Source organism: Hemicordylus capensis, chromosome 4 (assembly GCF_027244095.1).
Source record: "Hemicordylus capensis ecotype Gifberg chromosome 4, rHemCap1.1.pri, whole genome shotgun sequence".
Classification (NCBI taxonomy): domain Eukaryota; kingdom Metazoa; phylum Chordata; class Lepidosauria; order Squamata; family Cordylidae; genus Hemicordylus; species Hemicordylus capensis.
In genome coordinates, this window is record NC_069660.1 from 213,525,085 (window position 1) to 213,551,492 (window position 26,408).

A 26,408-nucleotide genomic window follows, 5' to 3' on the forward strand; every position below is an offset into this window, starting at 1 on the left:
TCAGAGGCACAACACAAATGGGCAGCTTATGCAAAAAATACATTTGTTGTGTATTCCATCCTTCCTACAAAGAGCCCAGAACATTCTAAACTTCAGTGAGGGAGCAGTAACAGCTTTACAGATGGATGCATATCATATTCATCTTAATTTCCAGCTTCCTTCATCTGGGAAAATATTAGTCCTACCTTTCAGCCAGTGTCAAGTTAATTTTAACAGCTATAATGAGCCACTAGAGGCTTCCCCCCCCCCCTCTATTAATCTATGACATTTCTTAATTGAGAATTCTAGAAATATAGTTATTTGGATTTTAAGATAGCTGATAGATTAACATACCCCTCTAAAACATGCAGGCATACCAGCTATGTTCACTGTGTTGTGCATACATCTCTTATTTCAAATGTGCAGAATAAATTATGTACTGACATGTGCATGGATTTGCATCCATTTGATCACATCACAAGTACTTAAATCTTTCTATGATCATCTGTTTGCAGACTTCAAGACACAGCTATATGAGGCCAAAGCAGATGTGATTCAAATAAGTATCCAAGTCAAATTACTTTGGTGACTTGGAAAAACTGCTAGGACCTTTCCCCCCCTTTTATGTGGTAAATGGGGGTTTTTTTAATTGGTCAACATGATTTATGATCATAGCTCACCACACTCTGGACAATTGTTGAGCCATGACATTGTGAGACATTATCTTGACATGACTTGGAAATGTGCAGAATTATTTATAAGACTGGATACCATGCCAAAAATAAAAATTAATCTGTGTTAGCTTCACTAGGCCCTAAAATGTATTACTTATTCTGTTTGTAACCCACCTCTTCCCAAAGGTTTGGCTCTGGGGTGGAGTGGGTAAAGAATTAAGAAGGAAGTAATACCAACCTTGCAAATGTTAAAATTTAATCCACATACACTTGGCCACTAAAAGCCTACCCAAATAAACAAACAAACAGACAGTGGGGTGAGGCAATTTTAATATATTTATATACCACCTCTAACAGTAATATCAAAGCAGTTCACAATTGGAACAAAAAAATTTTTGAAAACCAAACATTTAAAAGGTATAAAATTCAATTTAAAACAATAAATCAATAAAATTCAACTAAAAAGTCTGGCTAAACAAGTGTCTCTTCAGCAGCTTCCTAAAAGCCACCAGGGATGGAGTAGCTCTAACTTCAACAGGATGTGTGTTCCACAACCCCAGGGCGACTATAAGGCTTGTGGCATGCCATAACCCCAGGACTTGCCTCTGAGTTGCCACCAGACAGACTGGCAGCACCCTCAGACAAACCTCTTTGACAGTCTTAATAGGCAGGGAGAACTCACAATGAAGAAAACGTTCTCTTGAATAATGGCTCAAGCCATTAAGGGCTTTATAGGTAATAACCACACTTTGTATTTTGCACAGAAACCTATTGGCAGCCAAAACAGCTTTAGCTAATTGTAAAACAGGAGTAATGTGGTCTCTTCGGGACACTCCAGAGACTAGGGATGTGCAAGAAATTTGATTCGAATAGGGAATCACTGATCATCCCCTGCACCTTTAACAGGAAGGAGGGCAGGTCTATACCTGCTCCGCCACTACTCACTTCCACAGGAAGTTCAGCGTTGATCCCACCCAGGTATCATCATGCACTGGTGGGGCGCCTCCCAGCTGCCCTCAGATGACACCGGCACACACATGGCCTCCACACATGTGCAGCGGCCATATGCATGGTTGCTGACCTCACACGAGAGCAGCTGGGAAATGCCTCAACAACACACTGTGATAGCTGGGGGAAGCACCACCAAACTTCCTGTGGCAGCGAGCTGTGGAGGAGCATGTATAGACCTGCTCTCCTCCCTGTTAAAGATGCGGGGGATCCTGGCAGCAGCATTTTGAACCAATTGCAGTTTCTGGTCTACATACAAAGGCAGGCTAATGCAGAGTGTTTTGCAATGTGCACAACTGTTTTAAGGTCAGTTTCTTCCTAATGGCACAGCGGGGAAGCAACCTGCTTAGAGAGAGCAGGAGGCTGTTGGTTTGAATACCCACTGGTGTGTTTCCCAGAATATGGGAAACTCCTATGTCAGGCAGCAGTGATAAAGGACGGTGCTGAAAGGCATCTCATACTGTGTGAGAGAAGGCAATGGTAAACCCCTCCTGTATTCTACCAAGTAAACCACATGGCTCTGTGGTCACCAGGAGTCAACACCAACTTGATGGCACAACCTTTCCTTTCCCTCTTCCAGCAAAGGGTGCAATTGGCATTTCAGCCAAAGCTGATAAAAAGCACTCCTGACCACTGCCTCAACCCAAGGTATCCAAGAGAGGATTGGTTCCAAAACTACTCCCAAACTATGTGCCTGTTCCTTCTGGGGAAGAGTGACCTTGTCTAGAATAGGCAGATCTATTCCCTCTCCTGAATTATGGCTCCCTACAATGAGCATCTTCATCTTGTTTGGATTCATCCTCAGTTTGTTATCCCTCATCCAACCCATTACTGCAGTCTAGGGAAGTTATGACAGATGATCCTGATGAAGCTGACATGGAGAAAATTTCCAGGAGGTGCTTTGACTTTTAATTGGACATAATGTAATGTAATTAATGTAATGCCTTTCTCATTCTAAAACATGGAAGACACTAGTCCTCTTCAGACATTATAAAAATTGGGGATGTTATACTCACATGCAGTGTCTCTGAGAGGGCGCTCTGAATCCTCACCTTCGTACTGACACACTCAAAAGCTCTGTCCCCTGCTGTAATAGGAAAATAGGAAACTGCCTTATACTGAGTCAGACCCTTGGTCCATCTAGCTCAGTATTGTCTACAGTCTGGCAGTGGTTTCTCCAAGGTTGCAGGCAGGAGTCTCTCTCTGCCCTATATTGGAGATGCCAGGGAGGGAACTTGGAACCTTCTGCATGCAAGCAGGCAGGTGCTTTTTCCAGAGCAGCCCCATCCCCTAAGGGGATATCTTATAGTGCTCACATGTAGACTCCCATTCAAATGCAAACCAGGGCAGACTGTGCTTAGCAAAGGGGACAATGCATGCTTGCTAACACTAGGCCAGCTCTCCTCCCAATGGTACAACATGTGCCTGCAGAGGCACATGTTGTATTTGCAGCCAGATTCTTCCTGTGATTGGAGTGTTCCAGTGTTCTAGTCACGGAAAGAATCTGCCCACAAGTACAGGGTTCGTCTCTGCAGACAGTAAAAGGAAAAGGGGCTTATGAGCACATCAGTATGGGGTGGTAGTAGGGATTCAGACCATGCTTTCAGGGACACATCCTCAGTTTTTATAACTTCTGAAGAGGGCTCAGTTCTTCCTCATATCACGTCAGAATTCTAAAATCTACCAAGACTAATGTCCTGGATTTTATGTCCTTATCTTTAAAGAAAGTGGGGTGGAGGGGAGTATATTAAGAAGTGTTCTTTTTGGCTGATCCACTCATTATTTTCCTAAGACTCACTGCAAATAACTTGTTAAGCAATTTCATGAGAGTGATTTTACCCACTGAAGTCCACATTGCTTGAAAGATTCAAAGTATTTAGCGTTGAATAATAAATTCTTCACAGTACCTGCAGCATTCAGGTTTTCCCCCCAGTGTGCTGCAGTGACTGATGGTATAATTTTGTGATTTTGCTCCATGCTTGTGAATGCTAGAAATTCATGAAGGCTTGGGCATATTAGGGGTAGGGATAATGGTGGTGGTAAGGCAATGTCATGTAGGCAGGGGTTCTCAAACTTGGGTTCTCATGTGTTGTTGGACTACAGCACCCATCTTCAGCAGTCTTTGCCCATTGTGTCTGGGAATGATGGGAGTTGTAGTCCAGCAACATCTGACAGCCCAAGTTTATCAACCCCTGCAGTGATGTAATATCAACATGTCCTCATTTGGATTTCAGGAGCTAAAATAATGTGAGAGAAGGACATTACTATGGTGTCCTTTTTAGGGGTTTGCATTGAAAGAGGGAAGCTAAAAAATACCTAAATAAGTCCTCCAAATCTTTGCCCTCATCATTTTTTATGGCTCACTTCAGAAATAATTATTTTACAAACACATTTGTCTTTTTTCATGTAAACACTTTTTGCCCATTTTTTTTTAAAATTTTGTACAACTCTTGTCATCACATCTTTAATACAATACATCTAGAGGTCAATTTACAATTTAGCTGAGACACTGGCAGAATTTGCAGGATCAGGAGGACTCGGGCAGAAGCAGGTTACAGGCAGAGAGGCAAGGAAAGATCTGATTCATGAACAACTAGGCAGCCATGTAGGCAAACAAGATCAGAAGCGGGAGGTCAGGGCAGGCACCTGGGCCATTTCCAGATGGCGATTTTACTTTCCTTCACCATGGGAAAGGCAGGTGTGCGTTCACATATCATCTAGATTTACGTTGAAGTCCCTGCAAGCTATCAGGGAGCATTCCATACCGGACTCAGGTTTTTCATTGTGGATTGGAGCTTTGCCCGACTTATGTACAAGGTTAGAAATTACACTTTATGTGTCATTTTGGGGGGCAAATTCAAAATATCCAATATGCCCCATAACTCTCAGTATTTCACCCATCTTAATCCTTCAGTAAAGCCTGTTGTCTGGGACAGGCCCAGGCTCAAGACAAATGGGGTGGAGGGGAAGCAGAAACAAAGGTCCACACTGAAACAGATTCAGGGAGACATAATTTGCTGTGAGGCACAGAGCCATTGCTGTGGGCAAAAACAATTGGCCAGCTAATTCGAAAGGTCTTTTGGGAGGCTGGAGCCAGTGAGGCCCCAGGGCAGCCAAATCAGTTTCAGCTGTGCTTCATTTCAGATCATCAGGGAAGATCTGAGGAGTGTTTCTCAACACTGGGTCTCTAAAATGTTTGGAAAAAGCAAGGAGGGAAATTAAGAGACATCGGAGCTTGCAGATGAAAAACTCACAGATATCGTCCCTTCTTGGGAATAAGCAAAAACAATAGGAGCTTGTAGTGAAAACGAGGAGAACATTCATGGAGAAAGTGGGAAAGCATGCTTGTACATGTGTGTAGGGATGTGCAGGAGCCGGTTTGACGCCTCCTCTGGGAAATGCCAAACCGGCTCTGGTGCCAGCATTCACGGCGGCTCGACGGGGCAGGGAGCAGTTCCCTTAAGGAGCTGGTAAGGAGCTCCTTATGTGCTCTTCCCTGCCCCATCACTTTTCTGGGCATTATTATTTCTTGTTTACACAGTCAGACAGGTGTTATTGACTGGTTTGTTTCATCCAGACATCGAGTCCTTCCCAAGGACCTGGGATGGCTGATTTTTATTGTCAGTTGTTATAGATATCGTCGCAGAATATAGGCTGTTCCCAGTAAAGCTGCTTTTTGTTGTTGTTATTATTATTATTATTATTATTATTATTTTACACAGTCAGACAGGTGTTATTGACTGGTTTGTTTTATCCAGACATCGAGTCCTTCCCAAGGACCTGGGATGCCAGAATTTTATTGTCAATGTTGTTGCTGTTGTTATAGATATCGTCGCAGAATATAGGCTGTTCCCAGTAAAGCTGCTTTTTGTAATTGGCTGATGGTGATTTTTGTGTTGTTATTAGTATTATTACATTTGATATCCCACTCTTCCTCCAAGGAGCCCAGAGCGGTGTACTGCATACTTGAGTTTCTCTTTCACAACAACCCTGTGAAGTAGGTTAGGCCGCACACAGCTGCAGCGCTGTTCCCTGCAGCCTCTGTGCAGCATTGGCTGGCACATTGCCGATGCTGTGCAGAGGGTACAAGGAGCAGCACAGCAGCCCCATGCAGCCGGTTGGGGACCAGGTACTGCACCTGGAAAAGCAGTGGGGTGGAGAGGAGCAGGTAAAGAATTCCTTACCAGCTCCATAAAGGAACCGCTCCCGACCCCGCCAGCCCGTGCTACATGTGTGAGATTTTTATCTCCTCCTTCCTCCAAGGGTGGTTTACACATTCCTGGTTTTTTTCCTCACAGCAACCCTGTGAGGTTGGTTGGGCTGAAAGATAGTGATTGGCCCAAAGTTTCTAAGTGAGGTGACTAACTAGGATTAGAACCTGCATCTAAATTCAATACTCTAGGCAACAACACTGGCAGTTATAAAAGGACCTGCTTAAGACAATGTTTGGAGGGAAATGGCTCTCCCTCAATATTATTTGGAACTCTAAAGCAATGAAGATAAAGCATTCATCAAAAATTTGGAAAGGGGAAAAAAACACCTACTTTACAATGCTCCAGATGTTTTGCTTAGAATGAGCTTCATTGACCTGGAACATTGAAGTGCACCAACATTCTCACTGAAGCATTGTTAATGCTTTTGATAGGGTTTGTTTCGGGATGTCTGGTCTGAATTTTAATGCCTTTCACATTACTAGCAGAGTCAAATGGAGAGAGTATTTAAAAATGAAAATTTATTTTAAGCATATATTTGTGTATAAAACCTTTACTTCTGTTTCGCCAGCCATAAGACTGGTGTTCTTAGAATGGTTATTGTGGGTATAATTTTGTTGCTTACGTTCAGTAAAATTCAGAGAGTGTGTGTTATCTCTGCACTCATTATACTGCAAACATTATACTTTCTGTTCATTTGTTTGTGTAGAATCTGTATCAAATCCTGCTGTTCAAACACTTTTAAAATGAGGAACTTCCAGGTAAAAGACTGATTCAAAAATGCACTCCCAATGCTGTGTTTGCTGCCAAAAATGACCTCAGTGCTCCATATGGCTGCATTTGAATCTGCCTGCTGCATGGGTTGTCCAGAGCAAGGCGTAAGTGTCACATGGGCACTTATCATGTGATCTTCTGAACCAATCAGGGATATTTATTGGAAGACATTTTTTTCATAGCTAAATAACACACATAATTTATTATTTAGAAAAATCAACTTTTTAAAAATTACCTAAATCAAGTGGTGCTCATGTATTTTTTCCATCACCGAACATTCTTTCTTTTACAGGGTATAGTTCCAATTAGAATCTCATTTTAAAATCCCTGTTTATTATTTGATTAATGAGTGGGTCATTTAAGTGAGTAATTATCTCAACTGTTAAATTCCATTTTGATTTAATTTACTATATCTTTAAAATACGTTGCGTCACTACACTGTATTCCTTCCCAAAATGGGAAGTTTAAACAAAATTAAATATGTCCTGTGATTTAAGCAGAACCAATTGCACTATTTCTTTAAACCATTAGTTTACTCCAGGTTCATTTTTTAAAAGTTATGCTTCTTATGATAAAGGTAAACAGTACTTAATTTTCTTTTTATTAGAAGGCTCCACAGATGGTATGAATATTATTCTGTTAATGAAATAACAGATAGTGCTAGAGATGGCAGAGAAATGATGACATGTGGTGGGACAAAAATAAATAGACTTTCTCTTTGTGCTTTATGCTGTGTAACAGTCCACGGTGAAAGTGCAAGCATCTGCATGGGATCTGGGAATTTGACAATGAAAAATGAGAAACTGAGGATGGAGTCATGAGATGGCTCGATTTGTTGCTTCTGCCACACGTATAGGATCACAGGAAACAGCTGTCTGAGCCATATTTCAGAGATTAAGCTCCTACCTTCTTCCAGGATTTCCACTCCAAAGGACACCATTATTTGGCCCACACTGGTCCTTTGCAGTGGAGAGAGGTTCCAGGGGGAGCTTACACTCTGCGCCATTTAAGGATTCATACTCCAGTCTAAACTCTATCTTCATTTCTCATTTTCAGTGATATTTTTCTGCAATTTCGCAATAAAGTACCTAAACTGGAGGAGACTCCTATACAGATGTGCCCATATAGTAACAAGATTAACATGTACTTAAAGCCTATCCACAACCCCTTACCTTGAATCAGCATACATAATCACCCATAACTGTGCAATTCAACAATACATTAAGGACTTGCCCAGCAAAAGGTTCAATAAACTTCAGTTTCTTCTGCCTCCCTGGGACTGTGAAAAACAGTGGCATTGTCGGGCACCTGACGGGCTTTGGTACATGTCTAGTGGGCAGCATTTGGCTTGGTGGGTCAAATGCCAGTGTGGTGTAGTGGTTAGAGTGCTGGACTAGGACCGGGGAGACCCAAGTTCAAATCCCCATTCAGCCATGATACTTGCAGGGTGACTCTGGGCCAGTCACTTCTCTCTCAGCCTAACCTACTTCGTAGAGATGTTGTGAGGAGACACTTAAGTATGGGCTCCTTGGAGGAAGAGCGGGATATAAAATGTAAAGGAAAAAAGAAAGAAAGAAAGAAATGTTGTGCATGTCCAGTTTAGTCTCCCTCTTCTGGGATAACAGCTTTATATTGTAAAGTCAATACAGTACAGTAAAACAATATCTTCTTTGTTTCCATTCTGATAAAATTGGAGGCCCTTGATAAAGTTAGCAAGAATTAAAAAAGTGACGGAGAATGCTGGGAAAATGTAATGAAGTTCTGGAAACACATTTCACTCAAATTTATCTCTGAGTTTGGAATATCAGCAGAACATGTCATCCAGTTTCATCACTGCCCTGGACTTGTGCCTCATGACTTCCATCTTTGGATAAGGGAGCAGGTCGTCAGTTGCAAGGTTGTTTATCTTTGGTGTGCAGAGGTGCTTGTGCTGCAGAATAACCCCACAAATGAAAGTGGCAACTGAGTGACCTGAGATAGCTAGGAAAGGCATTTTGGCTGAAACACCATGGAAACTGATTTTTTCCCCATTAGGCTGGTTTGCTGATTGAGGAACCTCTCCATTAATCCTATCAACAGACTGATGTTGCCGTAACTCAGTTTATACAGACCTTTCCATGCCACATGCAAAGTAGCAGCTAATTGTCCAAGCCGAAAGAAGGAACAGTGTGGGATTGCTGTATTCCATTTATTGTGCTGCTACTTCAAGTGGAGGAATCTGATTATTTCCTTTCGTTAAATCAGCACATAGCCCATTAACACCTTTCCTCCATGACCTCCTCCCTCACACCCTCAAGCATACCAGGAGCTTGCATGAGTGATAGCCTGGTTGAAGGGCGGGACAATGCAGTCATTACCATAGCCAATAGAAGCAAGGAATACTTACCGGCTTAGGCACAGACTTCAATTTTGTATTTGATGTCTGTATTAGCTAACAAAACATGAGAAGATGGTCTTGTATGCAAAAGGAGTACTATACTTTGCAGGTGAATACAAAAGTGAATTATTTCACTTTTCAATTTTTTTTTAATTCTTAATATCAGATCCTTTTAAATGAAGGATCAGGAGCTAAATATTCACTTAGGGCTTTTCTTCCTTCTGACGGCTGTCCAGTGTCAGTATCATCTCCCTGCCTGCCCTCCAAGCTGGTATGTTTTTCAGTATTGCTTTGGTCCTGATGACATCACAGCAGGCCACTGGAGGTGCCCTGTCAGTTTGGGGACCTGAGTGCCCCAACTGGAGACAGTGCAAGGCCCCCTCCATGCCCGAGGCCCATGCTAATTGCCCTTCTTTCCCTCCCCAAGGACTTGCTTAACATACTGCTGCCTTAAATTATGATGCCACACATAGACAGTTTTGAATGCCTATGAATTTTTCACCTGAGAAAAAAATGGCATTGATACAGAGTGCAGTGAGGGGGGGAAGGGAGGCTGAAAGGAGTGCTTTTGGACCTCTGAGTCTTTTTAATTTTATTTTATTTTTAATTATTTAAAATATTTTTACTCCGCCCCTCCGGCACACTGCTGGACCTGGTGGGCGGGGGGGGGGAGAGAATGGAATAGTGTTCAGGGTCCAATCTTTCTCTGAGCATCAACAATGCTCAGATCTAGGAAGACAAGGAGGGATTTGTCAAACATCACTTCCTTTGCGGGAAGGCTTCATGAAGTTGTGATCGTTGAGCCTAGGTCAGGTAGAAGAAGTAATTGACTATGAGCACTATCTTTCCAAGATCTAAGTTTTCTCTACAGAGCCATGTGTGTCCCCTAAGTCTTCCCATTCCATGCCCCCCGCCCCCTGCAGTTGTCCAGCACAACTGTTGTCTTATGTCCGTTTCCATGATGTACAGAGGAGCTTGTATTTGTGCAGCAGGGTAATAAGATCCAGAGAAGACATTCATTATATTGTCAAAAAATGTCTTGCTTCATTTCAATGATTTGCATTCTTAGTCATCCAAAGGTTGCAAATAGAAACAGTATTCTATTCTTGAACAGAAATGGGTTGGTCTTTTTCCCCCCTTGCTCCTAATTTGAGGGAAATTTTAATGCTATGAACATGAGATTGACAATTTGAGCTAAGTCAGGCACTATGTAGGCAGATGCTGTGAAAGCTTTCACTCGCTTCTCCAGCAACAATACCTTTAGTCTTTATATGCAGCAGTCATTCTGTTCCAGATAGCCCAGTTTGACATTCACAGTATGGCAGGTGTTTTCTAGTGATGGACTGGTTCACAGGGGGAAACTATTCACTAGAATTTGCCATTTGTTCATTCCCAATTAGAGCCACCATTTCATTACAATCCAAGCTGAATAGTGCTTTATTCTGAATCCCATTGTGATACCTGGGCTAACCTAAATTTCCTGTTGCAAATGAACTATTTATATAATTAATAATGAACAGTACATTTGCAACACGAAACATGTGTTAGGCTAGGTGTCATCAATATACCTATTTGATGTTAGGCAAACCTCTGTGACTGGTTCATTGTTACCCAAGCCTTAACTCTTGCAGCTTCCCTTTGGCATGCAGATAAATAAATAAAGCTATTCATTTACAAGACTACCCATATTCACAATTGCCCTTTCAAATAAATGAACACTTGGTACATTCATCACATGTATGCACGTACTCATATTCACCATGTTCATCCATGTATACTCAGTCATACAAGCATTTGTATACACATTGAAGCTTGCATTCTCTCTCTCTCTCTCTCTCTCTCTCTCTCTCACACACACACACACACACACACACACACACACACACACACACACACATCATTTGTTGTACCCAACATGGCTATTATTCAGCAGCCATTATGCCACATAACTCCAAAACTTGCCAACATTTTACATACCTAGCAAGTGCTTTTTGTACTGGGCCCTAATATACTCATTGTTTGTGTACACACACACACACTGCCATTTTGAATTTTTCAAGTTATTTTGAATGTTTCAAGCTCGAAACAGAACAACCTTTAAATAAAGGGCCTGTTTTAAGCTTGGAGCAAAACAACCCCAGTTTTGATCAAAACGTTTCAACATTCCGAGTGCCATTTTGCAGGTCTGTTTTCCCCTTGCTGATTGGTTTTCTGGCACTGGCTTCTGATTGGCTTGCAAGCTCCTTGTTTCTTGGTTAGCTTGTTATACCGATCAAGTGCCCCCATTGGCTGAGGGAAAAGAGGAGAGAGGGGGGACCCAAAAGAGAATATCAAATTCAAATGTATTTAAAGGGACTGGGAGGCACAGAGAGAGCCCTTATACTGTGCCTCTCTTAGAAGAGAGGATACATCAGGACAGGAACAAAAACAGTTTATTCAATCCCACAGACTGGTCTCTAGCTTTTTAGATATGCTTGAAAAATGCTTAACTTGGTTTAGCTTCACCAGGGGCATTTCTGCCTGGCCCTTGGTGAAGGTTGCCTGAACTAGTGAGGCCTGGGCGAGCTGCTGGGCACTGACAAGAGCGAGGTGGATGGCTGATATTGCAGCCCCCATGTGCCACCACGCTGTGACTAGATGCCCATCGATCCATATGCTCTCTTGCCTGTTGGGTGGGATAGCGTTCACATCAAAACAAGGAGGTGGCCCCTTATGGGTTGCTGCTGCCTCTGGGCTCCTAGTATTAACTCTGTTCAGTTGGGCCAGAGCCTTGGGGCAGTCCCTCTTGAAGTGCCCTGCTTCCCCACACTTCTGCTCAGATCATCTGCCCCCTGGTGGTGTAGCAAGTGGGGTTTGACTTGGTTCCCATGGAGTCACCTTGGTAGGACTCCTGAGCTCCTCCCACCTTGGGATAAACTTGGGTCAGTACCGTTGAGGTGCCTCTGCTGTCCCTCTAGCTTTAGAGTCAGCCATCCTCTGTGCCAACTCTACAGGTTCTTCAATGGTCTTTAAGCCCCGAACAAAGCCCTGTTCATAGAGGTGATCTGGCAGCTGGGTAAGAAACTGCTCAAGCTGAACCAGCTCCCTGAACTCCTCAACTGTTTTCACCCCCACCCGCTCCAACCATGAGTTCAGTGCCCTTTTTCACTTGTGGGCATATGTCTGATAGGACTCTGCAACTTTCTTCCTCAGACCCCTGAAGTTACGCCTGGCATTTTCTGGAGTAAGCCCTAGCCTGGACTTTACCACATCCTTAAACAGCTTAAAGTCTTCCATGTTACTGACTGACATCTATGCTGACACTGCCAGAGGGGAAGGAGTCAATATCTCATCTACAAGCCCTCTGCAATCTGATAGCCTTGGCAGGCCCTTTCAGAATTGGAGAGGAAGTGATCTGGGTCCTCACCTTCCTTGAATTCTGGGAATTTGAGTTTTTCCGATGGAGTGGATGAGATAGCAGAGGTGGCTGGTTCTGGTTGTCCTTTATTAATCTGGGCCATTTTAGCCACATGGTCTAGTTCCATTGTTTTGCACTCCGGCTCTTGCTCTTTCTCTCCTCTTTGAAATTCTAACTCCATTCTTTTTATTTCCAGCTCTTGCTGCCTGACTCTCTCTCTCTCTCTCTCTCTCTCTCTCTCTCTCTCTCTCCTCCCTTTCCAGTCAAAATTTCCAGAATTCTGGATTCTGGGTGGTTGCCTCTGAACTGCCATCTAGCGCTGACCCCTGTCCTGGATCACTGCTTGCCTGGGCAACTTCCTCCCTCTCCCCTGTTTGGGACATCTTGGCTTCCGTGTCCTCCTCTGCAGGGCTGGCACATAGAGTTTCCTGGCCTGACTGCAAAAGCGTGCAGTGGTGCCTCTATTCTCTGTACTAACCTAGCTATCTGTTGAACCCGACAACTAGAAATAAAAATAAACGTGTGTGCTTGCAGTCCTTCTGTTCACAGCCAAAGAAAATTAGCCTTCCTGGTCTTTCTCCCTCTGTCTGAGATTTAAAAAAAACCATCTCTGCCCTTTTATTCTGAGAGTAAAAGCTAGGCAGAGAGGGTAAGAGTACCCTCCCCGGTCCTTAAAGCTATCCCCCCACCTTCAAACTGGCAGTTGCCGGTTCCGTGCACTTCCCTAGCGCTGATCGACCTTCTCAGTCACCTAGCTCATGAGGGAGACTCTTATCCACTGAGTCACCACTCACCACCTGAGTCACCGCCTGAGTTGTCTGAGAAGCTGCCTGGTGGTTTAAAATCTTTAACTTTCAAAAGCGCAGAAAGAATAAGAAAAATATTCTGGTAAAACAGAGGTTCTAGTAGTTTAAATTCGCTGCCACCAAGCACTCTAAACTTTTAGAGATCAGACTGTTGCACTAGAGTGCTTTAGTCCAAGGTCTCTATTGAACTGATTATTGGGCAAATATAGAAACCTGCTCCCCAAGCGTTTGCCTGTACATAGGTCTAATGATAGCTGAACTGAGCTCTTAGAGACACCCCCCCTCCATTTGAGTTAATAACCAACTCTGAGAGGCTTGTAAAAAGAAAGGAACAAAAACAGTTTATTCAGTCCTACAGACTGGTCTGTTTGAGGCTCTAGTTTTTTAGATGCACTTGAAAAATGCTTAACTTGGTTACAAGAATGTTTCAAAACGCCCAGATTTTACTTAGGCAGCACACATTGAAATCTTAGTTACACGTTACAAAGAACTGATATTTAGGAATGCAAAACACACAGAAAATAAACATAATTCCTAACGCAAAGTCTGACTAAACATACTTTTCCCTACACTAGATTCCAAAGCCCCCAAAGCCTGGGCTTCATTCCCCTTTGAAAACTCACCAAAATTCCTGATAAGGTAAGCCTCCTGCAATCCTGTCTTTTAAGGATCTGCAGAGTCACCATGAGGGAGCAAACACCACGCTAGATTTCCTGCTCCTCCGCACTCTCCTGTTCCACTTACCCATTCTTCTTCCCAGCAGCAGCCCTCATGTCCCACCCACCTAGTGGATTGATTGGTCAGCCCTGGAGGTCGCCAGCCTGTCAGTCAGGGACAGGGGTTTATTTCCTGTTGACCCTATTGGAGCTGGAAGGTGGGTCACTACACTATCTATCAAATTTGTATGCTGCCCCAAACTTCCATCTCTCGGAGTGCTATTGCTGTGCTATTGCTGCTATACTATCTGGTTTTGCTCTATCTCAGATTGACAAAGGCAGGACTTGGCTGCCTTCCTTCCTTGTGTTGTGGTTTGTTTTGTTTGTGAGATAGTATCGTGGTGAGCAATGGACAATGGCGGCTCTCTGTGCGTGCCTTTTGTAATATTTCTTGGTGATTGCTGTGATGAGCTCCATGTCTGGCCTTAGGATTAGTGCTTTACTCACTGTTCTGCTCTGCTCTACAACCTGCATTTTAAGGTGTACTCAGTCAAAATGTGGCTGAAGTCCCTCCAGTTGAACTTATGGCTGTGCTTGCTGATAAGGAAGGGTGCTGCTGTAGCAGCTGGTGCAATGTTGGAAAGTAATGTATGGAGTCATAACTGAGCGTGAAGTAGCAACGTGTCAATGAAGTTACTGCAGAGCAGGCACTGTGGCTGGCAGTGGATTCTGGGCCAGTGATTCTTTTTGGCCATTTTTGGACTGTGTTTGAAATGTGTGTTCTGTATTGGGAGGAACAGATTCCCTTTTATGTGTGCTTCTGCAGTGTTTTTCAAGGCAGGGTTGCAAAATGCATTGTAAATTTCAGTGCAAAACTTGTGTGCAATGCATTCTGTGAGTGTAGCTTGTTCCAGAAATAGGAAACAATGGGGAAACCTTTCCCTTGTTCCCTAAGGGTAGCTCTTAGGGACACCAAAATGGGTTGTGTGGTAGGGCATGATGGGTACTACCTATCATCCAACCCACAAAAGAAATGGGCAGGCGGGCAATTTTAAACAAAATTTTAACCTTTCCCCCAAACCCCCATAGGATGACATAACCCATTTTGGTATTCCAGGGAGCTACCCATGGAGAGCAATGGGCTGTTTCGAGTTCCCCATTGTTCTCTATAGCTGAAACACTCGAAACATTTTGAGTTTGTTCCATCGAAAGAGCTGGCTCAACTGCTGTTTCAATAGAACGTTTTGGCCATTTGTGTTTCGTTTCGAGCTTGAAACAGAAAACAAAATCCATTTCATGCACATCCCTAAAACACACACATAAACACACCACCACCACCACCAACACTCCACTCACTCATACTCTCCCCCATCTGTCACACATTTTGTGAAGGATACTTTGTTCCATAAGCTCTCCCTTTATTAAACCACGCATACTTCATCCTACTCCAATGTTTGTATTTATGTTATGTGGTGATGGTATTTTGATTTGATTGTTAAGAACCACCTTGAGTTCCTTCTGGGAGAAATGTGGAATATGAATTAAAAATAATAATAACAATAACACCTGCTGCCCTGATAAAATTTAATAACTCATGTCCTTTAGATTACAAACAGACCAGACTGGATACTAGATGCCGCTCTTGAGTTATATGAAAGCTAACATCTAAATATAACTTTTCCATCACTATCAGTTCCTATAACCAAATGACTAATTGGGTGATTCAAGGCTGATTCAGGTGAGCATTTCTATTCAGGGTATTTCCTACCTTACTTGACTTTTTTCCAGCCATCTGTGGTGATATATATATTTGCCATCCAGTCTTTTGACACATAACGTATATCCAGATTGCAGCATGACCAAAAGCTGCCAGTCATGCACAAACAACATAATTGAAACCTAAAGATTAAGATGGAACTGATTCAGTGACCAAAATAAGTCATTCTAAGAGTTACTTCCCACAGATTTGTGTACCTGGGTACAAATTCATGAACACCATTTCAGTGGTTAACAGTGCATGCATGTATTAATAAGCACTTATCTCTTTTAAATCCTTTGAAGTGGTGGCCAGGAAAGGATCAGATTACAGAATAATACATTATGTTTTTGGAATGTAAAATGATTGACAGAATATATAACTAATATATAGTGTGTGTAGACTTTATTGTCCATCCTATCATAAAGGCTGGGGATATAACAATTTGAAAGGCTCAAAATTCCACTAACATGCAATAATATGTAATCATGTTAAGACTCCATTAAAATTCCCATTTGCCTTAAACCTAACCTTTAAAGATTAACCTGCCAAAATAGGCATTACAGTTCTGCTGAAAGGTCTCAGACTGGACTCTGGTGAGTCTCCAGATCCATAAATAGGAGGCAGCCACTGAGATTGCTTCTCTGTGCACCTTTGCTGTCTTAAACCAGTGCAAAGATGCTATTATTAATATGGTGCCCTCAGCTGATGCTCTTGGGGATCATAAAGTGACACAGAAGAAAATTGTCTCTGTTGATCTAAACTTTTTAGGGGCCTAATTAGTCCTCATTGCTCTTGGTGACAGTGTGCCAGAAGTAAAGAACAGTGGGTGGCCTCTTTGCCACATGCTGTAAAGAAGAAGATTTGCCTAGAACCTTTTCAGGTTTCTTCCTGCAACGAATTTAAAGGGATGGGGGGAGTGTTCACATTTTGCTAAGAGGTAGCTTAGGTGCTGTTGCATTGTAGTCCCTGCTCCTCATGTGGCACTTTATAAATTCATTCAATCATATGCTGCATTATTCCCCTATATAGGTTATCTATGGGAATGAGCCTTAACAACTCAGCGCAGCTCTGCAATGGTCAGTTTGTGTTCTCTCTCTCTCTCTCTCTCCCTCCCCCTCCCTCCCCTGCTGTGTTGCACCATTCTCCAATTCCTTCAAGGGCCAGGACTGCCGCACTCTTTTTGTGTCCCATATGGCCATCTCATCCCTTAAGCAGAGCTTCACCATGAGAGCTACCCCATCTTAAGCAGCTTGGAGGGCAGCATTTCCCCATGGGTCAGCTATGGCCAGCAAAGAGACTGACAAAAGATTTGACTCCAGATAAAGGTTTCGCTTCAATGTTATAGGCTTTCTGCTGGTCTTTAGTTGAGGAAAAAAGGCTTGCCCACTATAAGTATCCAGGGGCTGATACTGTTGCTCTTCAGGTCAGCTGCACTTTGCAAAACAGAGTGATGGAAACAAAGAGAGGGCATTCATCCCGAGATTAGTCTGAACAGGCTCAGTGAGTCTGCTGTTCTTCTTGGTGACCCTTGGGCAGAATTACTCTAGGGATGGAGGATTCCATTTTGGAAGAGCTTGCCCTGACGTCACCAGCCCCTGCCAGACAGTGTCAATGAGTGTCATTGTCAAACATAAGCCAGATTTAGCCTCTTGTGTATTCTAAAAGAGAGATGCCAACAGAATATACAAGAGGAGGAGGGGAACAATGTTTAAAGACTGAAGGGGGGAAAGTGAATTCACACAGCATAGAAGCCTTTGATTCTCTTATGGGAGGGATGAGCAATTGGCTCAGGATTTCAGTCTAGTCCCCAGTATATTTTCTCAGAATACCCCAGATTCTAGGGACCTCCCTTGTTATCGGTGATGGTAAAATTCCTCATGACCCAACTGAAAATGAACTTGGCTAATAAAAATAAAAAATAATAAATGATCAATTTTTCTGGCCCCATTTTGAAATGTAAATTCCTATTGTATTCTCAGGAAGCTAATCAAGATCATGAGAGGGCTTGAAATCCTTCTCCTAATGCCTTCATCCCTGCCCCCTGCTCTTCCCTCCAAATTTAACTGGGAGTGGCTGTGGCAACAGAGAGTCTCTGGTACCTTGCTGTGTCCCTGGGAAATGTAGTTTTCCAGGGCACCTGAGAACTGAGTATAGACATAGGATACCCTAGCCGCTACATGCCCCAGTTCTCCTTGCACCTCCAAGGCAACAGCATAGTAGGTAGTGATAGCATGGCAGAGAAACTTACAGGTGAACCCTGTTATCTGTGGGGGTTCTGTTCTCTGCTACAACCGTGGATAATTGAACCATGGATAACAGGGCATTAAGTCAATGGGACTGGGAGAGTTAGGTTCCCAGAGGCTTCAAAATAGTGAAAAAAACCCAGCAAAAAAGGGTGGAGATAATGGAACAAAGTGCCCTACTATGCTTCGTGGGTCTACAGCTGTCCTGCAATGCCCATTCCACATCCAAAATTGCCATTTCCTCACAATTTTTCATGGACATTTTTAAAAACAAATGAGCCACAAAATGCCTCCTTTCCTTAAAATGGTGGCCAGAAATGTCCTCTGAGGTAATGTCTGGCCACCCCAAAACCATGGATACACACAAATTAACCCTTTGTAACTATTTTTCTCTGCATATGCTGAGGTCAGGTCAGGTGTCAATTACCCACCCGCAGATAAGCGGAATCACGGATGCTGGGTCCGGGAACGGCAAGGTTCGCCTATATTAAAAGCTGAGCCTGACCGCATAATGCGCAGCTCATAATGAGTCTGAGGAGGGCAATTCCTTTAAGTTCACCATTACAACCCCTCACAAGTTCTGAACGTTGGCATTATCTCTGCTTATACACTGCAGCTGCTTTTTCCTTAACAAGTCAAGGCAAAGATAGTCAAATAAATCTTTAATTCCCTTTTCTTCCCCGGTATTAAAATCAGCAGATGTTTAGCAGATCCCTCCCTTTCTTATCTACCTCTTCAAATATGTGTGAACAGCAAGGTAGGCTCTGCCAGAGTAGCAGTTGAGGTGCAAGAGAACCTGCCAAAGTGTCTGTTCCTACTCCGTTACACAAGAGGAGGGGTTAAAGCTTGTCCTGCCCCCCCCCCCACAACTGTAAGTCAGTAGACAGGGGCAGGCAGTGTTGCTGGCCCTTTATTCTTTGCTCAGTTGAAAATTTGGCCCCTCTTATAAATAATGTGCTGGTCTGGGTCTTACACACTGCCCATGAGGCATGGCAGAAGTGGAGCCAACCTTTTCAGTGTTTTGACATATGTTGGGTGCCTTTTTGTTTGTCTCTTGAACAGTAATTATAATGAAGCCAGCCTCGGGTGCTGCCCAAGCACCATGGCAATATTGTGATGTTAAGTGGGAATTAGAATGGCCGCTCGTCCAACCAAACAAGGGCAACCCAATATTTATCTTCTGTTTGCGAGCAAAGATAAATGCCGTAGCAAAGAAAAGAGTTGGAATGAATGAATCTCGGATTTGCCAATGAGTATATTTAGCATCTGTGCTTGCAAGGTGAGATGAGGCAACACACAGGTATGGTCAGAGAGGAGGGAAAGACCAAGAGCATCCTGCAGCTCCAATCATCCTGATTGGTGAAGGCAGCTGGGTCACAGAGGTCACCCAAGAGTACTGGGGCTGCGAGTCTCCCTGCTCTCTCCCCGTCTCTTCCCCTGTCCCATCCTCCCTCTCGGCTTTTAATCCTTGGGAGTGAGGGGGTGTGGGTGAGTGTGTGTGGCAGATAGCTGCTAAGGCTAGCGTGAGCGGATGGCGGATTCCACACACACCAGGCAGCCCGGGATGCTTTCTTTTTCATCCTCTTCTGGCCGCAGGGATGGCTCTGCTCCAGACAAGAGTGAAGAGAAGCCTAAAAAAAGAGCTTTCTATCTAGTGAGGATGAAGCCACTAAAGGAGCCTATTACGAACAACAACAATGTGTCTTTTGTGATACACTGTCACATAGGCAAGGAGATCAAACACATATGCAGCAACTGCAGTCGCGGGGAGGAAGCCCGTGAGGGTGAGTGTTATGATCTTAGGTCTATATATGAGAGAGAGAGAGAGAGAGAGAGAGAGAGAGAGAGAGAGAGAGTTTCCCTGTGATATTTGTTTGTACATGTGTGCCTTGCTCCCAATTACTGGATGCTTCGCTTGTTACTTCAGGGACTGCAGGAGGAGAGAAAGAGGAAGCAGTGAATAAATAGATTTGGCAGCTGTTTGGCATGCCTACTAGAGGGAAAAACAAAATGGGAATTTTACCTTCATTTGCCTGTGCCCAGCATCTGCAGACCTCTCTCCTATAGCTGCTTTGGAAACTGCTTTGTGTATTGCTTGCTTTCATCATCATGACAATGCCTCAATTAGACTAGTCTTTCATCTGTGGCACATCAACTTTTTTCTCCCTCCTCTACCAACCTGCCGCAGTAAGAGTTTGCCTGACTTAATTATTGGTATTTGGGAGATGGCTTTCTGTGGAATCAATCTCATGTAATGATATTTCACTCCGCTGTCCACCTCCAAACACATTGGGATGTGTGCAGAGTTGTTGGCTGATATCTTATGGGGATTATTGTGGCACCCTTGTCCAGTTGCCAACAGCTCTTCCCACTCTCCTTTTGACACGGAGTGTAACAATCAAAAGTGTGCATTCAGATAGAGTCCAATAGAATCTCAGAGGTGTGTATACAGGTAAGCAGATCCATTCAGTGTGTTTGTTAAGAGCAAATTAGATGTTTTGAATGAGCAATGAGGATGACAGGATTTTGCCAGAGTCAGCAACTGAAAAAGGCAGAAAGCTACAAGAGGCATAAAACCAGCCAAGCAGAAACCTCTCTAGAGATATTGCCAGCCATATCCTTTTCTCAGTGCTACATGAGGTTTTAGGGTGTGTGTGTGTGTGTGTGTGTGTGTGTGTGTGTGTGTGTGTGTCATGATGTTTCATCTTTTACTTAAGATCTGAATGCTCTTGAGTTAGAACCAGCTCAAATGTATATGCTAGACAGAGCTCATTTCCTGAAGGTCAGTGAAAGGCTTTTGACTGCAAATCTTAGTAGGAAAAGATCTCAGAGCTGCTTGCTGTCTGCTGCTGCCACTGCTTTATTTCATAATTTTTGACACTCGGGATGAATTTTGATTTGTTAAGAAGTCAATTTATTCATTATATTCATTCTGCTCAGAAAAGCAAATATTGTTTGGATTCTGACATCTTTGTCATCCAAAGCAGCACAGTTGTAATGAAATAGCTATGACTTTTCCAAATGTCTTTCACAAGTGGAGACTTTCCAGTATTATAATTATAGTTTCCTTGTGTTGCCTTGCAAGTGAGAGCAGATGAAATTGTTTTACTTTGGGGCAAGAGGATAGTTTTTTTTTATATTCAGTGATCTAAAATCTCCATTCAGTTGTAATACTGCAGCCAAGAAGAGCATTTGGCCCACACACTGTGTAGATTTTGGGCATGATTCCTCCCCCCCCACCCTTCCACCTTCTGTTTGTTACTGGTGACAGCAAAGTCTGCTGGAAATTAAACCTAGAGATTTGCAAAGCAGGAGGAGCAACTGCCTTCCAATCTTAGCATGATTCATTTATCCCCAAAAGCAGGCTAAGCCACTTATTTAAAATATGCACTGCCTGTTTTAATTTAATTCCTCTCTAAATGCATTGCATCAGCCCCATTTATCAACATCCCAGGCCTCAAGATTTCTAAATGCTAGAGTAAGAAGAAAAGCAAACTGTATTTGTTTAATATGTGAATGCAGGCATACTTCTAAACACAAGTCTCCAATCCCAAATACATTCAGTTCCAGATGCATTTCAACAAGATTTACAGATGTAGAATAACCCAATAGTTTGATGTTGGTGGAGTTTTCAGTTGGACAGTGGGATATAGACTGTTAGTGGGTGCCCCATTTGAGGCAAGAGAACTGCTACACCTAGAAATATACACAACAGAAACTGAATTTACCAGCTGAAACACCTTTCAGATTACAGCTTCACCACATTGTATGTTAGGATCATATTTAATTTACATCTGTTTTATATATTTCTGAAGGCTGGTGTTGATAGTGGAGGGTACCAGCATTTAATTCCCCTAGGTCAGGCTTCCCCAACCTGCGGCCCTCCAGATGTTGCTGAACTACAATTCCCATCACCCCCAGCTTGTGGCTGGGATGATGGGAATTGTAGTTCAGCAACATCTGGCGGGCCACAGGTTGGGGAAGCCTGCCCTAGATGCATTGAGCCAGGACCTTCTCCTGTGCAAGCTGTGGTCCTATGCCCCTGTGCAAGTTCAATTCACTTCAATCGGAATGGTTCTAAAGGAGTTCCTAGTGGATTGTGCCCATTGCTTATAACCACAAAAGCTTTGAGTCCTTATGAAATGAAATGAAATGAAATGGAAGGGACTTAAGTCATCTTTCCCAATCCCATACAGCTCCATATATATCACTTAGCAGAGAAGTATACATTTTCTGGACCATGCCATGGACTGAGTACATCAGTGAACAAGTTCTCTGGATAAGGATGTCTTAATGTGAGACCTCCCCTTCCTCAGGAGTAGGGGGCAGGAAGCTGAAGATAATCTTGCCCAAAGAGAAAACAGCCATTCCTACTTACAGCTAGGAAACCAGCACTTGGTCAGTGTTTTGTTCATTTAGCATTGCCTTATTTCCTTCCTTTGACTTGCCCTCTTTCTCCTTGCTTGACTGCCTTCCCCTCACCCCATCCTGCTCTCCCCTCCTCCCTCCCTCCCTCCCTCCCTCCCTCCCTCCCTCTCTCTCTCTCACACACACACACACACACACACACACACACACACACACACACCCCTTTGGGTGTGAGTGTCAGGTCATCTAGGTGTACTATGCTCAGGTGCAGCTCTGACTCTACAGGAAAGAGCATTGATCAGAGAACACTCTTTGCCCTTTGCTCAATGGTGCTTCAGTTTACAGGCCTAAGGAGCTATATCATCCACAAGAAGCCGTGACCTGGAAAAAGTGGAGGAATGCACAAGAGTCTTTCTTCATTTTTTCTCATGCTGTGGAAATTCCAAGTTGAATTGATCAGTCCCAAAGGAACCTGCTTCATGCTCCAATCTCTCAAGCCTATGACCACTTATAAGCCTATGAAGTAGCCTTCTACTGAGTCAGACCATGGACCAACTAGCTGAGTCTTGTTCTGATGGGCAGTAGCTCCCCAATGCCTCAGGCAGCATAGCTCTGCAATCGAAGATCCCCCTTTTTAGTAGAGATGTCACAGACTGAACCAGGACCTTTTGCATGCAAAGCATGTGCTGTACCCCCAAGCTATCATCCCTTTCCCAATTCCTTCACTTCTGCCGTGACAGTCACTAGTTTCCCTTTCAGTACTGAACCTCCTTGTTCAGGCTGATTTTGACTCCCAGCAGGTTTTTACCAAGATTATGGATAACGAGGGTTCTGCTCTGATAATAATATGTTTATTCCTCTGCCCTGTTTGTTAGTGTGATCTCTTAGAGCTCTCTTAGGGCTCCACATGGTACACCTTTCTGCACAAAAAACAATCCAGTGGTGAAGATTGCCAAATCCTCACAAGCAAACTTGTGTGCATTTTGCTTGTGAGGATCTTCAGGCTGGCTTCACACTTTTCCTTACACAGATATATTTTCCATGAAGCAAATGCATAATATGTGCAGTAGTAGCCAAAAGTCCCAGGACCCATAGTCCCGACTCACTTTGAGTTGTAGGCCACCCAAAGCAGCTCCAGAGGGGAACAAGGAGGACAAGCCCCACCCCTAACAAGTATGCCCCCCCCCCCACACACACACGCACATGCACACCTGCCCACCAATTCTGTTTCAGAAATCTGACATGCAGGACATATTTGGGTTTCCTAAGTAGGCAATATTTGGGCTTGAGCAGTGTTAAAGATTTTATGAAGAGCTCATATCATATTTACTTATCATTATCACTGCTGGTTGTCTCTTGCATAAGGAAGTATAGAAGTTTGAGGTTTGGCTAGTTACAAAGAAGAGTGCCTTCTTCCCTACCAGAAAAACATGTAATTGCAATTCCCACCTGGATTCAGGACACTGGGTTAAGCTGTTCAAACAGACTCTTGGAGAGAAAAAATTGCTTTGCTGTTAAATGAAACTTGCTATTAAATGAAATAAGGTGATTATTTTGCTACCTACAAAAGTAATTATTGAATCAAATTGCTCTCTTCCAGGCAGGCTGTAAACCCAGCAGTTTCTCTCCATAGCTATGTTTTCCCATTACTAATTCACATTTGGTTCAGGGATTTTGGGAGTCTTGCCTGACCAGCTCTAAAATGAAGATAACAAAGGCAGCCTCTAACTGTTTGCAGCCATTTATGACCACACTTACTGAAAACAGCCCTAATCCAATCTAAGAATGTCCTGAACAATGGAAGGAAAAAGCAGCTATGAAGGACAATTAGAAAAGCTGCAGCAGGCCTACATCTTTATTGGGACATTTAGGAGAAAGTGAAAAAATTAAAAACTAATTAGATGGTGTGCCGCTCAGGTTTCCATCAGGTATTTGCATACACTCTAAGGCAGGAGTGTCAAGCTGCAGCCCTCCAGCTGCTGTTGGCCTACAATTCCCATCATCCCTGCCTACTGGCCTCTGAGACTGGGGATGATGGGAGTTGTAGGTCAACAACAGCTGGAGGGCTGCAGTTCAACACCCATGCCCTAAAGCAGGTCTCTTCCCCTTACTGCTGCCGCTGTGAGGCCCAGCCACACAGAACCGCTGCTTTTCTGTAATTGTAGCCATGTGTGAGTGTGGGCGGTGAGCTGAGCAGGCCTCCCCACCACCTTGGTGGCAGTGGGCGGAGCGGCCACTGGGCCTGTCCATCCAGTCCAGTGCAGTTTGAATAGATCATTGCAAGCCTGTGACATCACGACAGGAGGCCCCCGGTCATTGAAGATTCTCCTGGACCTTGGAGGCCACAGGTCGGGGCCCCAAGTTCTGGTGGTAAGAATGCCTCTGCTTGCATGCAGAAGGTCCCAGGTCCCCTCCCTGGCCTTTCCAAGATAGGGCTGAAAGAGACTCCTGCCTGCAACCTTGGAGAAGCTAGTATAGACAGTATTGAGCTAGATGGACCAATGGTCTGATTCAGAATAAGGCAGCTTCCTATGTTCCCATGAAGTCTGGCCTAGAACTCTTCTTCCTAACATCTAGTTTTCTGTGCAGAAGGAATGTTTTGCATGGAAGAACTCATCATGCAATCTCTCACCTACAGCTCAAACATAGGTTAACCACCTCAGTAAGAATTAGGGCGAAAGAATGCATTAAGTCAAGCCCATCATTAGCACAGACAAGATCAACCTTTCATTCAAGAAGCACAGTCACAGGAGGATAACCAGATTGGGACCTCAACCAGGTTGGAAGTTTGACCCCTTTTATCCTCAACATAATCCCAGTTCAAATCCCCCTCCCCATTGTGACTGACATTGACAAAGATTAAGAGCTTCCATTGGCACCAATTTGAGCTCCCCCCTCCCTTTTCAGATATCAGCCATTGGACAGGCCAGTGTAAATCAGGGCCCCTCACCACCAGGGGCATAGCAAGGTTTCCAGCAGCTGGGGGACAAAGTTCAACCAAGGGACCTCTATAATGTGCAAAAAGTGTGCATGCGCCCCAGCACCCCAAGCCTCACCCCCTGCATCTGACATCAGATGCAAGGAGGAGGAGCGACTTAACCCATCCAAGCCTTCCCCTCCCTGTTTCTTGAACTCACCATTCGCTGAGCCGGTGTGGAGTGGGAGGGTGGCCGCCACTGTGGTTAGCAGCAGCGCTGGCTTGATGGCGCAGAGCCAGGCTGGGTGCGGGGCTGCCGGGGGCCACCCTCCTCCTCCACTGGGGGCAGCGGCAGATCAGGGCCAGGCAGCCCCTCCTTCAATGGCTCCTGCATTGTGGCCAATGGGTGGAGCAGCAGTAAGGGGTGGTCACTGGGAGGAGGAAGCATGGAGGGAGGAGAAAGGAAGCCCCAGCGTGCTTCTTCCTATCGCGCAATCACAAAGCGCCACGTGCCCCAGCTGAAGGGCACCAGCGCCCGCTGCAGCAAGGACAGTGGCAGCAGGGCACAGTCTGAGCCTTGTGGGCCCTGCAGACTTTTGTCCCCCATTGTCCACTAGACACTACGCCTATGCACACCACTGCTATTTTTTGAAAGGAAGGTTAAGCCTGCCAACACTACTGCTGGGCAATGCTTAGTTTGCCCCTTTGGCATTGGCTGGCATTACTGGCATGGGCTGGGGAATAAAATCTGTTACACAGCAAAAAATCTCCTTCTATAGCATATTTATTAAGCAAAATTTGGGTACTTTATTACTTTCTTTTGTTAGGTAAATGTATGGCTCTGCTCACAAGTTGCAGAAGTATGATAAATGAGGATGTTTCAGCTGATCTTGTAAAGCAGTTGCACTGCCAAGTCTCACAGGAATATAATTTTATTTTCAAAGAACCTGAAGGTCTCATAAGATCAGGTGAGAAATACTGATAAGTTGAATTGTTTGCTCAAACACAAAGCTGTTCTCAGGGTTTTCCAAAGTAGCCCTTCTCTAAGGAGAGTTGTGAAGCCTCCAGAGTGCTGGTTAACTGTAGGGTTGCAAAGCCCCATGAGTTTTGTTGGGATGTTTTCTTCTACCTTAGACCCATCTGGTGAACAAATCTAAGATGTTTCCACCAGTGTTCCCTCTAACAGGGATTCCCAGATGTTTTTCACTACAACTCCCATAATCCCCAAGCAAAAGCCAT

At 44.0% G+C, this 26,408-nt stretch overlaps 1 protein-coding gene across 9 annotated transcripts in view; it reads left to right on the forward strand.

The window, feature by feature from the left end:
- Positions 1-26,408, forward strand: part of PHACTR1 (phosphatase and actin regulator 1) — a 451,342-nt gene that overhangs the window by 215,709 nt on the left and 209,225 nt on the right. The window contains exon 1 of one of the 9 annotated variants that reach the window (XM_053250894.1): positions 19,450-19,668. The exons of 7 other annotated variants lie outside the window; for them this stretch is intronic. In XM_053250894.1, the coding sequence (XP_053106869.1) occupies positions 19,545-19,668 (124 nt within the window). In that variant the 5' untranslated portion in view covers positions 19,450-19,544. Of the gene's footprint in view, positions 1-19,449; positions 19,669-26,408 lie in introns of those variants that run through there. One more of the 9 variants, XM_053250897.1, reaches the window with a different exon arrangement.